This window comes from Alternaria viburni (assembly GCF_023758015.1).
Source record: "Alternaria viburni strain BMP 2772 chromosome Unknown scaffold_1, whole genome shotgun sequence".
In the NCBI taxonomy this organism is placed as follows: domain Eukaryota; kingdom Fungi; phylum Ascomycota; class Dothideomycetes; order Pleosporales; family Pleosporaceae; genus Alternaria; species Alternaria viburni.
Window position 1 is genome coordinate 93,914 of NW_026055770.1, and position 15,561 is coordinate 109,474.

A 15,561-nucleotide genomic window follows, 5' to 3' on the forward strand; every position below is an offset into this window, starting at 1 on the left:
CAACCATCACCCTTTGCCTAGATTGGTTTTTTGAAGTGTCTGCCCAAGCCTTGATACTCTTGACACTGCTTCCAAAGTTCCCCGCAATGCCCGAGACAAGACTCGAGGCTTCCCTCCGAGTGTTGCCTGTCCGCCATTGTCCAGGATTGTTTTCACCTACTTGGCGACATAATCACTGCTTTGTGCAAAATGGCGTTACCATACGATTTCTCCCATGAGGTTGTGCAACAACACGAAGACTGTCGCCAAACCCTCGAGTGCAATCAAGAGACAGAGTCACCGGCTGCCCGCAGGTGTTTCAAGTTAGATGATTGGACAACAACAGAAAGGTTGAGCTCTCCCGACTTTGATTGCGATGGTCATGGGCAAATTGCAGGTTGTTGTCTGGCTTTTATAGTACACAGAAATATATTGTTGGCCCAAATACGACTTGTCATCGTCGAATTAATGCATCAACCGACTGGCGCAAAGCGTACTCTGACCAGTCAACGGCTGCAAATGGAAACCAAGCTCAGCGTGCACTATATAGAATTCCTGCGACGGGAGCGAAATGGAGGCATCTAAAACAACAAGGACGGACGCAATCACGGCTATGTAGCACGCACCTCTCGCTAACGGACGCCACACGTGGCTTGCGCGTGACACTAGCTCTCTCTGCCCACCCAAACGCGTCCGCATCCAACATCAACCATTATTACTGACATGCGATGCGACGGGTAGTAGTAACAGGCTTAGGGCTTGTAACCCCTCTTGGACTAGGTGACGCGACGTTCACCTTGCTTTGATCCCATTTCTCCTAACGCGGATAGGTGTTCGACGAACCTGGAAGCGTCTGATCGATAGCCAGTGTGGCATCGTTTCCATCAAAGACAGAAGCCCTGAATTCGCGCTGCTACCGAGCCAAGTCGCTGGTCTGGTTCCTCAGGGTAGCAAAACCGATGGCAAATGGAATACAAAGGAGCATCTAAGCCACAGCGTATGTGCCGCCACCCAACGTTCTCGTCTTTGACAATGTTAATTTTATTACAGGATGAACGCCGTATGGCACGCTTCGCACAGTACGCCATGGTGGCGTCCGAGGAAGCTCTCAATGATGCGGGATGGTTTTCGAAGGAAGCGGCCGATCTTGAAGTCACGGTACAGAGGCTCAGCATCCGCCCAGCCTGCATCTTACTCACACCGAGATAGGGAGTGTACATGGGATCTGGTATCGGCAGTTTAGATGATGTGTATGATACCACAATTGCTTATGAGAAAGGCGTGGGTTGTCCCAGCTATCGATCGTAACTGTCAACTGATTGTGCTAGGGTTACCGAAAGGTGTCCCCGCTCTTTGTTCCACGACTGTTGATCAACCTAGCCGCAGGTCACATATCGATGCGTTATGGGTTCAAGGTGGCTATAACCTTCTGGCTATGTTTGTTGATGCTGAGCCATGATAGGGACCGAACCATGCGGCAACAACAGCATGTACGACCGGAGCACATAGCATCGGAGACGCGTCACGTTTGATTCAGTTCGGAGATGCAGATGTTATGATAGCCGGCGGAGCTGAATCATGCATTCATCCTCTCGCCATATCAGGCTTTGCTAGGGCTAGAAGCCTGGCTACTGAGTTCAATGAACGGCCCATGGAGTCCAGTCGACCATTCGACCGAGAACGGGATGGTTTTGTCATTGGAGAAGGAGCCGGAGTTGTGGTTCTCGAGGTACGCGATCGCTGTGTGCAAGGTTGCCGTACCTGTCGTATCTAATCAGGTGCAGGAACTCGAGCACGCAAGGAAGCGAGGTGCGAACATCTATGCTGAAGTCGCCGGCTACGGACTGTCCAGCGACGCACACCACATGACGGCACCTCGCGAAGATGGCCAAGGTCCACGTCTCGCAATGAAGCATGCACTACGACATGCCGGCCTCAAGCCAAGCGCTGTCGACTACGTGAACGCCCATGCGACGAGCACCCCACTAGGTGATGCTGCGGAGAACCGAGCCATCAAAGAGCTTCTGCTTGGCGAAGACGGAAAGGATAGAGCTTGTGAAATCAATGTGAGCAGTACAAAAGGTGCGGTCGGACATCTTCTGGGTGCTGCAGGGAGCGTGGAGACAATTTTCACGATTCTTGGGATGCATCACGTAAGTCAGATGTGGTTCTTGCCATAGCCTACATGTTGACGATGACCAGAACATCCTACCTCCGACTCTCAATCTTGAGAATCCAGGAGATCCGGCGGTTGACTTTAACTGCAACTACGTCGCCAATGCTGCTCAACAGCACAGAGTCAATGTGGCTCTCTCGAATAGCTTCGGTTTTGGTGGCACCAACGCATGTCTATGCTTCCGCAAAATTTGAGAGTCGACGATAGTTCACCATATATAATACGAGCTTCTGATTGTCAAAACTTGATGCCGAGGTTTTGTGGATTCGCGACCATTAGTACACCATGATGCTAATTACCCCGCCAGAGGGTCACGATAACAGCTGCTAGCCCCACTTGGCGTCATTTGCATCCCACGGTGCCACCCGTGGACGACAGGAGCCGCATCTGCGATACTTACCTTCCAAGCTTCACTATAGTTACCTCTTCAAACTTCCTTCACTTTCTATCAGGCTTCGAGCTCAAGTTGTCGCGCTCTTTGTTACGCGCGAGGGCGAACTCTGGTAGAATGGCAACCTCTCGCCCCTCATCTGTAGTGGGTAGCGATGCAGGGAGCAAATTATCATTCTTTCGCAATGCATCCAACAAAGCATCTGCATATCATGCGCAGACACCCTACCTCAGAAGGCTCCCATTCGCGGCAATTGCAATCATCATCACCCTCGTCGCTGTAAACCTCCTTGTTTGGGCGGCAGTTGGTATAGTCTTAGTAAGTAAAGAAGGTGAATCCAAATGGCGTTGATCGCATATGCTAAACGTCGGCAGCACTGGCATACGCCACTGATCTCGACAGCAATCCTCTCGTACACTCTGGGCTTGCGCCATGCCCTGGATGCAGATCATATTTCGGCGATCGATCTCATGACTCGCCGTCTGGTTGCTGCAGGCCAGCGGCCAGTGACGGTTGGAATGTTCTTCAGTCTCGGACATTCTACCATCGTCATCATCACGTCGCTCATCGTTGCAGGAACTGCAGCGGCTGTGTCAGACAAGTTTGACAATTTCGAGCGTGTCGGTGGCATCATCGGCACTTCTGTCTCTGCTGCTTTCTTGTTGCTCCTTGGTCTTATGAACATCTACATTCTGTACAAGCTCATAGTACAGATGCGAAAGATGGTTTCGAGCGACCCTGGTAGTGAGCACGAACAGTTCAAGATACAGGGCGGCGGTTGCCTCTTCCCGATATTGCAGAAGCTCTTCAAGTTGGTCGACCGACCCTGGAAGATGTATCCTCTGGGTGTACTTTTCGGGCTAGGTTTCGACACTTCTTCCGAGATCGCTATCCTAGGAATAAGTTCGATTCAAGCCACGAAGGGGACATCAATTTGGCTGATCTTGATCTTTCCACTGCTCTTCACAGCAGGCATGTGCCTTCTCGATACCACCGATGGTGCGCTGATGATGAGTCTGTACACAAGCACGCAACTTGCGCGCGACCCGATCGCCATTTGCTACTACAGCATTGTGCTAACAGTCATTACCGTGGTTGTCGCGACCATCATCGGGACAGTGCAGTTCCTCAATCTGGTGCTCAACGTTGCCGAGCCGCATGGCAAGTTTTGGGAAGGCGTCGAAAAGCTGGGCGATGCTTGGGATATAGTTGGTGAGCTGATTGATCGCACTAAAAGAACTCGACACTAACAGGATGCAGGCGGAGCTATATGCGGTACATTTATCGTTTTCGGTGGTCTCAGTGTTCTGCTGTACAAGCCTTGGAGACGTCGCATCGATAGGAAAAGAGTCAACAATGCGCACTTTGAGCCATTACCCCAGGAAAATGATGTGCCCGGCTCCGACGAAGAGCACAACCGAGGGATCGTCCCATCGAGTACGACACAGACAAAAGCGGTGGAGGTGAACATCGAGCCAGTAGAAGCCATAGGCGCTGGTCCTGCACGTTGTTGAAAACTTTGTGTCAACAGCACCAGACGTCGACCCTTCAATTTGATATTACCTGACAACCTGCCTATATCCTTTACCTCTTCCGATCCCGAGACCATTTTCCGTCAAACTGCGGACTCATACATGTCAAGTCGAGCATTCTCCCTGCGGAATCTTTCGAATACGCTATGACGTCCTGAAGAGCACACGAGACCGCTGCAGAGATCTGTTGGAGCTGGCCGTTCGAAGTGATGGTGTATGAGTAGTCTGTCAGAGTCATATGCATCGATTGAAAAAGGCAAATCGTGTATATCTGAGGAGGTGCGATCTTTTGGACCGAAAGTCGGGTTCGTGTACGGTAGAAGCAGACTGTATATGGGTGATGACATGGGCGGGCGTTGAAAAGAGCGGCAGCTGCCGAACCTGTGTGTCTATGATGAAAAGGCGTGTTTGGTGACCTGCAACTTGATTGGGTCTAAGTGATTGTGGATGATGGCGCTGCTGAATTGGGACCGAAGGAATGCCGCAGGAGGCTGTCCATGCTTTACAAGAAGAGGGGAAGACATTGAAGAACTCTTTGTTACGCACTCAAACCACTGCCTCTTATGATGAATTACTATGATGGGCACAGAGTCGAGTTGCGCATTAGAGACAACACATGTTTGTCTTTCTACTACCGCTCACGGCGTAACTTCAGCTCTTCAAGATTGCACACAACCATGAGAACCTTGGTGCCAACTCCACCTTTTATTAGCTAGGAGTCAAGCTTGCGCGGCTTTCAAACCTCCCACTCTGCGATCTTCAGGACAGCTTCTTGAGTGCCAAACACACGCAATGTATTGCCAAACTCGTTCCAAAACTTTGAATCAAAGGCTGGGATGAGCTCCATTGGCTGTCGCTTAACCTGCTCCAACGGCACCCATCCCGTCTTATCTTGGACGTAGACGTCATTTTCCCATGACCCGGCGACGTCTTGAACCTGTTCGTCCCATTTTGCAAGTTCACTATCTTCAGGAAGCTTAACCTCTCCGTCATCTTCAGTCGAGGAAGATTCGGCGTCAGGGCTTAGAGCTTTGAGCGTGTCGAATAGGTTCTTAGTTTCGAATCGTTGTTGTCTTGCCTCCTTTTTCCTAGCCTTGGCCCTTTGTTTCTTTGTTTTCTTGGGTTGAGGCTGCTCCACTGGGGGCAGGGGAACGGGCAGGTCGACCTTCTCGCGTCCATCTTTTAGAAAATCCTGAACATCTTCCGCTAACACTCCTTTCGTTTTGTTACTGGAACGGCTGGGCAATGGCGCCGGAACCTGTTCTCCTCGCTCCGCACCAAGCTTGGCGGCGAGCCTGATCATGATGGTGGCAGTAAGGAGGCTGTCATAGCCTGCTTCGTGGAAGGCCTCAGTCTCTTGGTACTTTGGATGGTCGGCATGCGTGACGATGTGGGGCAACGGCTGCAGACTTGAATTCTCGGCAATATCCTGTAGTGTAGGGGAGGCGTTGAGGTCGCCTTCAGCATGAGTCGCTAGATATTTAGTGTCGATGATGTTGGGGAACAGCTCATGGATGGCATCCTGGAAGCCTTGCAGGGTATCCTGTACGGAGTTAGCGCGTCGTCTAAATGAGGAGATGTTGCACGTGCAGGCAGTTGGCCGACAAAAGTACGATAAAAGTAGACAATGTCAGTGAACATGTTGTGGCCGACTAGCACGGGCTGCTTAATTTTAAGTCTCTCTATGGCTCTGTCGTAGCGATCCCTTATATCATGTGCGTCGGCAGTGACGATGGTGCCAGTAGTGCGTGCGACATAGAGTGGATCCGCGCGATTGATGTCGCCGCCCTTGACTAAAGCCTCAAAGATCCAGCGGAAGCCGGTTTGTCGGACAATGGATTCTTTGACGCGGTTCTTGATCCTGCGCATGTTGTCGGCCTCACGCACAGGGTCTAGATGGAGGATACGAACACACTCTCCGCGTCCTATGGACACCAACTCTGGGAACTCTGCGCGCACGAGCTGATGCACGAGACGCTTCTCGAATCGCGTGATGACGGGTATTACGGGCGGAGTGGAAAGCCCTGTATGAGTTGTAATGTCCAAGGACGACGAAGTGCTAGATTTCCATTTCTCAATGGCTTGCCTCACCCTGCGCATAAAGTCGAGCGACTCGACATCTGCCGAGTTAAGTTGCAGATCGGGTATGGGATTCTTGTTCTCGAGTCGATCCCAGGCCATGCGCTTTGCTCGCTCTGCTTCGTCGCGGGATAAGTACTGTACGCCTGTGGCAAATGGAGCCCCCAGGTCGAAACCATTGTTGAGGAGGAAGGTACACGCGCCGCTCTGAAACTTGATCTCACGCTCAAAGTCGATGCGCTCGTCGAAAAGCGGGCTGATGTTGATGTTGTAAGGCCTCAAGACATAGGTGTTGGCAAGGTAGTCGAAGCGCGCGCAGGTGATACCTACCTGTAGGACCTGATAGCGGTCGGCGCCCATTTTGGTCTCGGCATAGCGCTCCTCCATGGTGAAGCGGGCCGGGCCATGTGCAGGTTTGTCTTGGATGCGCGATGGAATGCCGGACAGTTCGAGATCAAAAGACACAAAGTCGGCCTCGGATATGTGGATGAAGATGGCCAGCAAGTGGTGCGGGAAGGTAGCTGCGTCGACGTCCATGATGGCGAGACGCGTAGAGATGGTCGTGGAGGTTAGCAGCGATGGATCAAGCGACAAAGCGCGTGTCTAGCTCCTGCCTCTGAGCTTGACGCAGGCAAGCGCGTGTCAAGCACCTTGACAACCAGTTGACGTCTGCAGACTGATGCAAACGCAGATAGCTCGGGGTGTCGCAGGCAGGTGACGCGCCAAGGCGGTTCGGGTGAGGTGAGGTCAGCCGAGGTTGGAAATGTTGACACCGGGCGCTCCGTCACCCACCGCTGTGCGCTCGTGAAGCTCAGAGGACATCGAAACATGGCGACGCTCTACGACGACGTCAGCGGGTCGCGCTACCTCTCATCATCCATCTCGTCGCTCTCGACGTCACGGCAACAGTCGTCGCAGATGGCCAAAGCCTACCGACAGGCTGCCCAGCTGTTCCTGACGCGACGCCTCCCCGAGGCGCTGTCGACCATCGAGCCCATCATCAGCCCGCCGCCAATCGACGCGGCCGACGTCGTGGGCCACGCGCCCGTCGCGACGGCGTCGCGCGGCACCCGGGTCAAGGTGTGGAGCTTCTACCTCACCTTCCTCAACGCCGTGGTCGAGCTGGGCGCCGAAGAGGGCAAGCACGCCTTTGGCAGCACGCGATGGAAGCACTTGGTCTCGCAGTGTCGCGACGGCAGCATCTGGGACCACGTGGTCCGCGACGGCTATGCGGGTGTCGAGGGCGACGTCGACGCCGACGTGGTCGTCAACCTCGCCACCCTCCTCCTTACCCATGCGCCCTCGCAGCGGCTCAACCAGCAGAAGCTCGAGACGTACCTGTCCGCCACGGCCAACCCGGCCCCCGACGCCTCCGCACACCTGTCTGACACCCCGCGCGACCTGGAAAAGCGCATCAAACTCCTCGAGCTCTACACCCTGCACGTGCTGCCACGCAACGACGAATGGGACTATGCCCGCGACTTCATCGACATGTCCGAGGTGCTGGACCAAGAGCGCAAGGAAGCCTTCCTGCTCGCACTGCACTCTCTCAAGGAAGAAAAGGAAGACACGCAAGCCCGCGAAGAGAAGCTGCGCCAGCAACAACAGGAGCAAATGGACCAGCGCCGCAGAGAAACCGAGGCCCAGCGCCTCGACCAGGCGCGCGCACAAGACGAACGCCGCATACGCGAGGAACAAAACAGACGCCAACCCCGCGCCTCAGACGAGCCACAACCCACGCCATCGCAGTCTTCCCGCACCTCCCGAACGCCCGCCAAGAAACCAGCCACGCCGCCGCCCGGCCTCTACAACCGCGCGTCTACCATGTTCGCAAACATGCACACCCTGATTTCCGATACGGCCCATCACATGACTTCCAATCCCATGGCTTTCTTCCGTACCTTACTTTTCTTGTTGGCGTTTGGCTTGGCGTTTGGCAGGCGCCCTCTTAGAGAGAGGATACTACGCATCATACGGAGTGCGTGGGACAAGGTGAGACGTACCGTAGGAATGGGCGTCAAGGTTTCCTACATCTAACCTGTCTGCCATATGTGGGTCCGGTTCTTATGGTTATATATTCTTCTTTCTAAACATTACTACCGTCGGTCATGCTAACCTCTTGCAATACTATCATGCTCTTCGTCTTCGTCCTTGGTGTCGGCCCTGTCATATCACATACGCTAGCCTTCATTGCAGCCTTGGCCTGTCCCGGGCTAATGCCATTGCGCGTGTCTTCCCACATTCCAGACATTAGCCGTTACGGAGACAGAGCTGTTCAAAAAGACTGCCCATCCTTTGCATATGACTACGTTCGTACTGGAACGCAACCAAATCCATGCGCTTACTGGACCTTGTGTCTGGAACCCAGTGTCTTCCTTCTTTGCTTGATCATGTAGGTGTACATGGTGTAGGAACCTAATAAGATGTGAATTTCGAGTATAAACAGGCCGCCATAAAAGAGTACATACCTGGAATGTAGAGCATCAAACAGAAGTAAAAGACGGGCGGTATGACTGGGTTGACCTTCGCTCCAGGAGCAATAGACCGGTACAGTAACCACCACTCAGCCCCGATACCGACCGGATAGAGTGGGTAGAACATGGTATACCTGGGACAGTCAGCTACCTAGGTAGGACCAAGTAGCGGATGAGGTGGCTTGAGAACATACCGGAGCCACACCAGTCCTCTCGGGGCTTTCCCGTGCATGTTGACCGCAAGATACAGGTACCGGATGGTGTCTGCGACCGACCAAGCAAGGAGCAAGGCAAGATAAGCATGCGAAGTTGCCGTGCTTTGCGGAAAGCTGTACCACACCATCCAAACCTGTATGACGCGTGTAACAACTTGAAGTGCGGTTGTGCTGACTGGAGATTTGATGACACCTGGTATCGTTCTCAATGAGATGCACAAGAAGAGGTAGGAATGATGAACATACCAAACGCCGCATGTAAGACTTCTATCAACGAAGCGGTCTGTATCCATCGCGCATATGGCTCTGTTGCATCAAAGAGCTCGAATTTGCCATTTCGAGCATTAGACATGGCTCGAACGAAGACCGATGCCCATAGCGATGCGAAGAGGACGTTGTATGCAGTAAGGTAAATCGTGCGAAATTGCCATGTCACTGCTGGCGTAGTAAGCTCCATACGTTGGTTAGCCATTCTCGCTCCTGCCGCTCAGGATTTAGTTGGTGACACTTCGAGGCATGAGTGAACACATTGCGCAAGCAGAAATTGTCGTCGTGGTTTCCATCGGCCACCAAGTCAAATGTAGGCGATGAGCCGAGGCTAACTCGGTGTAACTCCGCTACTGAAGAGCACTCGTAACCTCTCGTTTCGAACTTTGAAACACTCTGTGTAAGGATATCTATGATTTTAGCTTCTAGCTTCCGCTTTTCTTCCTCCAATTCTTAGGCGCAAGCGCGAACTTCAGGTGCCATCTGCTGCATTGGCTAGGGTCGGTTGGGCACTGGCCAATCGGAAACACGTAATGACTGATTGCAGGCTGCCACTGGGAACTGCTCACCATCAAACAGAAAGCGTATCAAGCAGCACCTATACCCAAATGTGTACTACGACCACAAAGAGTAAGGCGTGCACAAGCTCGCATCGCATCCCAGTTTCTTACTTCAAATCCTTACAAGCATTGCAGACGCCTGGCTGAATTGCTCACCTAGACAGCTGTTTGGAAAGCTTGCGACAGCCACTTACATACCTACCCAATGTATCAGTCTACACTCTTGAGTGTACGCCCCCATGGTCGCGTTGAGCCGACTGTTCGTGTGACACAAGCTCATGCGTGCGTCTACTAGTCTGCGCTACCCGAATGAATATCAGGGAAAGCGGGTGAACTCAAAGATATGGTCCCTCTATATCTGTTGTAAGCTTCCAAAGCAAAAGGAAGTAGTGCGACCATGTCCACAAATTCTGCATGCATCACTAAAGCGGCCTCTGTTGTTGCAACTTCAAAGCAGGTACATGTAATGGCGAAATAGCTTTCTTGGGCGGCATCCATGTTATTGATCTTTCCTCTTTTGCTTTCATGAATAGGGGTGTTGACGAAGTATGGACTTTTGAGACGCTGAGTCGTCCAACCCCGGCGACGGAGATTCGCCAACAATAGTAGGAAATTGTTCTTCCACGCGCTGAGTCCATCGAATCTCCCCTTCTTGTCCATCCTGTTCCCCATCATTCAATGCGTTCGCGTGAGTTGGCGAGTTTATCGCACATAGCTCTACGACTGTGCCATCATTCTCGGCATCCACGATTGCGGATAGGCGATATGGATCCTTTGTATCGCGAGATGAGGCTTTGCCTCGCTGTTGGTCTGTATTAGAGGCATTATTTTTGTCCTGCAATGACTTGTAGCTTCGTTTGCTCGTAGAGTTGTAAGTGCTGCGGTCCGTGGTGTAGCTTGAAGGAATATTCGTGGGCATCTTGAACCCGTTCTGGCAGTATCGTATCAGGTTTCTGATTGTGGGGACGGCAGCGCATATATGTGCAACTCCACTGGAGGTGAATCCAGTAATCGATGTGCCAGTCACTGTGTAGGTTGGGTCGATAGTGTCGACAACCCCTGGTAAAAATGGCAAGCGTACGATGGACATGATAATAACACTTCGGAAGGGTTAGATTACACAAATCGAACAAGACCAAGACAAGACGTACCAGATACCAAGGCTAAAGAAGATGAGTAGCTGTATCTTCTTTGCAGTCTTCATCTGCAGCTTCCATACAATCGGGATAGGAAGACTGAATAGGATAGTCTCAGCGATGATCTCGTATACAACCGTCAGTCTCAAGACGGCAATATAGTCGATGCATTTCGCGGTTTCTTGCTCTTGAAGATTCCAGATAGCGCGGACTGGAATACATTGGAACGCAGCCAGGAAAAGTAGGGGCAGGGTGAACAGAGCCGTAAAAGCCATGAAGGCGAAGACCGCGCGCTTCAACCAGACGTTCGGAAAAATGCGAATATACAAGCAGAGAATGCTGTACTTTATGAGAAGCAATTCGACACCCCACAAGATGGTAGCAATATAGGCTGTCTCTAGTCAGTACTTATGTATCAGAGCTAGCAGATGGAAGCGTACTCCATTTGCCGATTGCGACGACACGTGGATATGTCAGGTCCCATATATGATGGCCGAGTCCCGCTTTGAGGTTCAATAATAGGGCAACAGTCATAGGGATGACCAGGACCTGCACAATCGTAAGTAAGATGACACTGATTTGTCCATCGAACACCTACCACCGCTGCTAGATGGAGCCAATCGTCCCACCAGAGCTTATTGCTGCCCACATATCGAGAAGCAAAGCGCATTACAATCACAATGATTGGTATGATTCCAGTCACGTATGCCACTATCCGGATGGAGTTCGATAGGTTATCGTGCGGCTTGTCGCAAATAGAGGCTTGAATGCGGAGCGTAGCTACAAACACATCAGTGATACCGCTTCCGATCACTGCGACGAACATACCAAAGGTCTCGTTGTAGTTGCACTCCTTTTCCAAGCACGGTTGCAAAATCTTGGTCGAGTTTTTGGAACTACATTGGCACTCTATGTCGAGGAGCGTACAGCCAATGGCAGGCAGGTTTTCGTTGATACAATCTAGCTTTGCAACAGTCAGCTGCAACAATCGTCCTCTTGTGCCATGTATATCTTACGGCGCATGGCGGAATCTGGCTCAATGCATCCAGTGCCGCATCGTCTAATGAGACAGCATTCGTCGTGGGGCAACAGGCGCTGACCAACAGCACAAAGGTAAACACTAGGTGCGGGAACAGAAGGAGCATTTTGACAAGGTAGTTTACGACGATGTGCACGGGTAGCAATAATTGCTTTTCGTGCGGGTGTAGAATGCAGAGTCCGCTGTAAAAGCCACAACACATGAGCGCACGGGCGAGGCCATGTAACCTCGCCGAATCTACCCAATTCCTAAACTGACTCAGTTATCATATGCTATGTGCCGTTGGTGTCAACTTCAATTTGCCGGTGGCGGGTGGATTAGGGCTCGTCACGAAACGGGTTCGACGCAGTTAGTGGAGCTTTGTTTACGTCCAAGGAAGGGATAAGCCTGTCATCAAGCTGCCACTCTATGTCTCACAACGGCGCCCAGTCTTACCCACTGGTGAAGTGGCAGTGAGCAATCTTCCAAGGCCTGCTTCAGTTCCTCTACTAGAGTGAGATCGCAACGATTAGCGATGGAGATGATCTTTCCTTGAGTATCCACAAAATCGTATGCCACACGATCTCCACAACGGCTGGCTTGATCCGCTGCACCACGGCGGTGCAGGGTCGCTCGAGTCAGCCCTAAAGAGCTGGCGCATGTACCGGTGGATTCAACCCCTGGAAGCAATCATTGCTCCATCCCCGCAAAGCCGATCGGATAGCCCGCGATCAGTTGTTCTTGATGACCAGGTCATGTTCGCCGAGCTATCGGTCATGTCGGCAAAATCCTCGATTGCGCAAGTGCTGCAAGCACCGCTGAGTCGGTACGCTAATGTTTTGATTGGCTGAGTGACATGAGAATTGCGCTACCATCGGAAGTGCATCAAAACACCTGCTTGCCGGCTCGCTATACCTTCTCCGACGTATCTATGCGCAGCACTTTATTCTGCTAGAATTCTGCTCGAGGCCCTGCATCGCGGAGGATAAACAACCCGGGAGCTAGCCTGCATCTAATTTTGGAAGTTGCCGAACGCACCACGAATGGCATGTCGTGACGAAAGTGCGGCTGTTTATCGTGAGCCACCAATATTTGTCTTTCAGGCGACCCATTCCACCTCGTCAAGATGAACCTGTATAGTATAAAACCATAACATATCGAGGTGACCTTTAATTGGCCCACTCAACTCACCTACGCCCTTTCCAGTTCCACGTTCCTGACAGGCCATGTCCAGGCATGCCTCTCATTGGCAAGTAGAGTAGTAGCAACTTCCCGTAGCTCCGCATCGCTTAATGCTTGTGTTCCGGACACTCGTTTGCAACGCTACCTAGGTACACCAGAAAACCAGTACTAGCAAATATCAACAGCGCAGCCATCGCACCCTGCATGACACTCGTGATTGCGCCACTGCATATTGTTTCTTTCAAAAAGCGATGGCTATATCTGAAGACGAATTCACGAAGCCGGCACAGTTGTCAATGCCCATCACTGCTGATGTGAGAGACTTTCGCTGTATCGGAGTGATGGTGAATCTAGCTTTGTCGTAATTGGTTATCGGGTAAACACTAGATAAAAACGTACTTCCAGTTCGGGGCACCGTACAATTCTTTGGATCCAAGTAGCTTACGATAGGAACGTTCTCGAACCTGCGGTCTACCTTAATCCGCCCATTAGAGGTGATATAGGGTTCATCGAATAGGTGTCGCTCGTTGGGTATCGTGGCAGTAACGACATTGTTAGTGGTGATCGACAGGTGTCCGGTAAAGTTTCTGTCACCCATTAGCGCAAATGGCGGGCTTATGATGAGCACTAAACCTACGAAGTGTTCGGCTGTACTCTCGTCGCGCCGCAGAAAAACCTGCTAGATAGGTCATTGTTGATTATCGACAATTTAATTCTAGGCCAGCATACCTAGGTAGCATGGACAGCCAAAAGACGCCTAGGACCGTCTGTACTACCGAGGTACGATGCTTCTAGCTGCTCCGAGCTGTTCAAAATGTAATAATTCTCCTCTATATTCTGATCGTAACACGAGCCCAGTAAGGTCGACCTTCGGGCCCTCGCGACATTGCCAGCGTGACTTGAACAACATCAAAGCTATCGCAATCATACCGTGTACCAAAGTACAATCTCAATGACCCAGCCCGAACCAGGACCAGACCGCAGTCTAAGTCTAAGGCGCACTCTATGCTTTCTATTCTTTTTGAATTCGATGGCTTTCTTTGACATATTACATTGCCGAACTACTCAGTTAGCGCGGTGGTTCTGGGCTTGCCATGTATTGTAGACTATCGTGCGACAGCTGCCGCTACTCTCCTGATGGTAGATTTTTTCCTGTTCTCGGTGCTTCCATCCCTCTGCGAAGTGGCATTGTCGGGACTGAGGCAAGTACGCTTTCTAGCCGAGATTACTCGTGTGGCATCGTTTGCAGGGGCTGGGCCTGAGTTCGTTCGGGCTCACATCGTAGTGGTCGGGAATACCTAGGTACTCTTGCATTCTTCAAAAACTCAGTGACTTGCGTAATAAGCACTGGGCATCGCTCATCAGCTAAATGCGGAACGAGACGGGAAAAGTGACATGTACCTACCCAAGGAGAACGCGGGCGAGCTCCCCGTATCCGCGAGTCATGCTTACGCTAAGCGCGCCCTTCGCCTAACATCCATGGATCTGAATCTTACAAAGATGCTACAAAAGCTGGAGAGTAGGCGCAGCATTACCTGGGTAGACATCCCGTTGATCCAGGTTCCGGACATTGAGACATAATGTGTGCTACCAGGACAGACTTCGCAATCCCACGGCCTGGCGGAGCATTCCGACAAAAACCGCCTATCCCAGGTCCCTCAGAGTCATCTTTTGTTTCCACCTTTGGCGCCATCCTTCCACCCGCGCAATACCTGCAAACACAAGATGGAAAAGCTGCATACTACTCGATACCACCTTCGGTACCCTCCATAGACGCGCAGACGACAGATCACGTGCTGTTCGTTCATGGCATCCAGACTCCGGCAATAGGACTGCTACCTCTGGCTCGCGCTCTACACGATATCCTTCCACACTCACATTTTGTGCTGGTGGATCTCTGGGGTCACGGCTTAAGCGATACGCCGATAGTTCCGCATCAAGCCGCCACATTCCATAGGCTGCTAGATGCGCTGCTCGATCATCTACAATGGCCATCGGCACATTTCATCGGCTTTTCCTTTGGCGGCTCACTAACAGTCGGATATGTTGACTCACGGCCACATCGCGTCAGCAGTTTTACGCTCATTGCGCCTGCTGGGCTTCTTTGTATTTCATCTTTTCCAGAAGAGGATCAGCATCATCTTGATTACGGTGTCGATAACGATAACGATGAACTGAGCAGAGTCATCCTGCAGTTTCTCGAAGGCGGCCGGCTGGTAGTACCAAGTGACTGGAGGGAAAGAGCTGGAAGAGGCGAAGTTGTTGCGGAGGCAGTGAGGGAGTGGCAGATGCACGAACATCGTGGTCATACATCATCCGTGATTGCAGCGTTTAGAGATGGCGGCGCAATGAACAATCACGGTGCGTTTGAAAAGGCCGCAATGTCTGGTATACCATCATTAGTGGTACTGGGCGAGAACGATGAAGTTTGTGCAGAGCAAGAGTTGAGAGAAATTGGCTTTGATAGCATCTTTGTTGTCCCACAAGCCGGCCATAGTGTTGTACGGGAACGGGTGCCGGAGGTTGCTGGGTTTATCGCGGACTTCTGGGAT

At 51.8% G+C, this 15,561-nt stretch overlaps 6 protein-coding genes across 6 annotated transcripts; 3 read left to right on the forward strand and 3 right to left on the reverse strand.

Moving 5' to 3' along the window:
- Nucleotides 1–1,630: 1,630 nt before the first annotated feature.
- Nucleotides 1,631–2,349, forward strand: J4E79_000039 (uncharacterized protein; the record flags this gene model as incomplete). The annotated part of the gene is made up of 3 exons (XM_049348958.1): nucleotides 1,631–1,708; nucleotides 1,764–2,132; nucleotides 2,182–2,349. 3 exons carry the CDS (start codon nucleotides 1,631–1,633, stop codon nucleotides 2,347–2,349), a joined length of 615 nt encoding a protein of 204 aa, XP_049215745.1.
- Nucleotides 2,350–3,064: 715 nt separating this feature from the next.
- Nucleotides 3,065–4,060, forward strand: J4E79_000040 (uncharacterized protein; the record flags this gene model as incomplete). Its single annotated transcript, XM_049348959.1, has 2 exons — nucleotides 3,065–3,758; nucleotides 3,807–4,060. 2 exons carry the CDS (start codon nucleotides 3,065–3,067, stop codon nucleotides 4,058–4,060), a joined length of 948 nt encoding a protein of 315 aa, XP_049215746.1.
- Nucleotides 4,061–4,814: 754 nt separating this feature from the next.
- On the reverse strand, nucleotides 4,815–6,694 carry J4E79_000041 (uncharacterized protein; the record flags this gene model as incomplete). Its single annotated transcript, XM_049348960.1, has 2 exons — nucleotides 4,815–5,621; nucleotides 5,669–6,694. 2 exons carry the CDS (start codon nucleotides 6,692–6,694, stop codon nucleotides 4,815–4,817), a joined length of 1,833 nt encoding a protein of 610 aa, XP_049215747.1.
- Nucleotides 6,695–6,985: 291 nt separating this feature from the next.
- J4E79_000042 (uncharacterized protein) lies at nucleotides 6,986–8,194 on the forward strand (the record flags this gene model as incomplete). The annotated part of the gene is made up of 1 exon (XM_049348961.1): nucleotides 6,986–8,194. The coding sequence occupies one exon, from the start codon at nucleotides 6,986–6,988 to the stop codon at nucleotides 8,192–8,194; it is 1,209 nt and encodes a 402-aa protein (XP_049215748.1).
- A 304-nt stretch (nucleotides 8,195–8,498) lies between these two features.
- On the reverse strand, nucleotides 8,499–9,318 carry J4E79_000043 (uncharacterized protein; the record flags this gene model as incomplete). The annotated part of the gene is made up of 4 exons (XM_049348962.1): nucleotides 8,499–8,572; nucleotides 8,626–8,765; nucleotides 8,826–9,039; nucleotides 9,093–9,318. The coding sequence occupies 4 exons, from the start codon at nucleotides 9,316–9,318 to the stop codon at nucleotides 8,499–8,501; spliced, it is 654 nt and encodes a 217-aa protein (XP_049215749.1).
- A 1,179-nt stretch (nucleotides 9,319–10,497) lies between these two features.
- On the reverse strand, nucleotides 10,498–11,084 carry J4E79_000044 (uncharacterized protein; the record flags this gene model as incomplete). Its single annotated transcript, XM_049348963.1, has 2 exons — nucleotides 10,498–10,604; nucleotides 10,832–11,084. 2 exons carry the CDS (start codon nucleotides 11,082–11,084, stop codon nucleotides 10,498–10,500), a joined length of 360 nt encoding a protein of 119 aa, XP_049215750.1.
- Nucleotides 11,085–15,561: the final 4,477 nt, after the last annotated feature.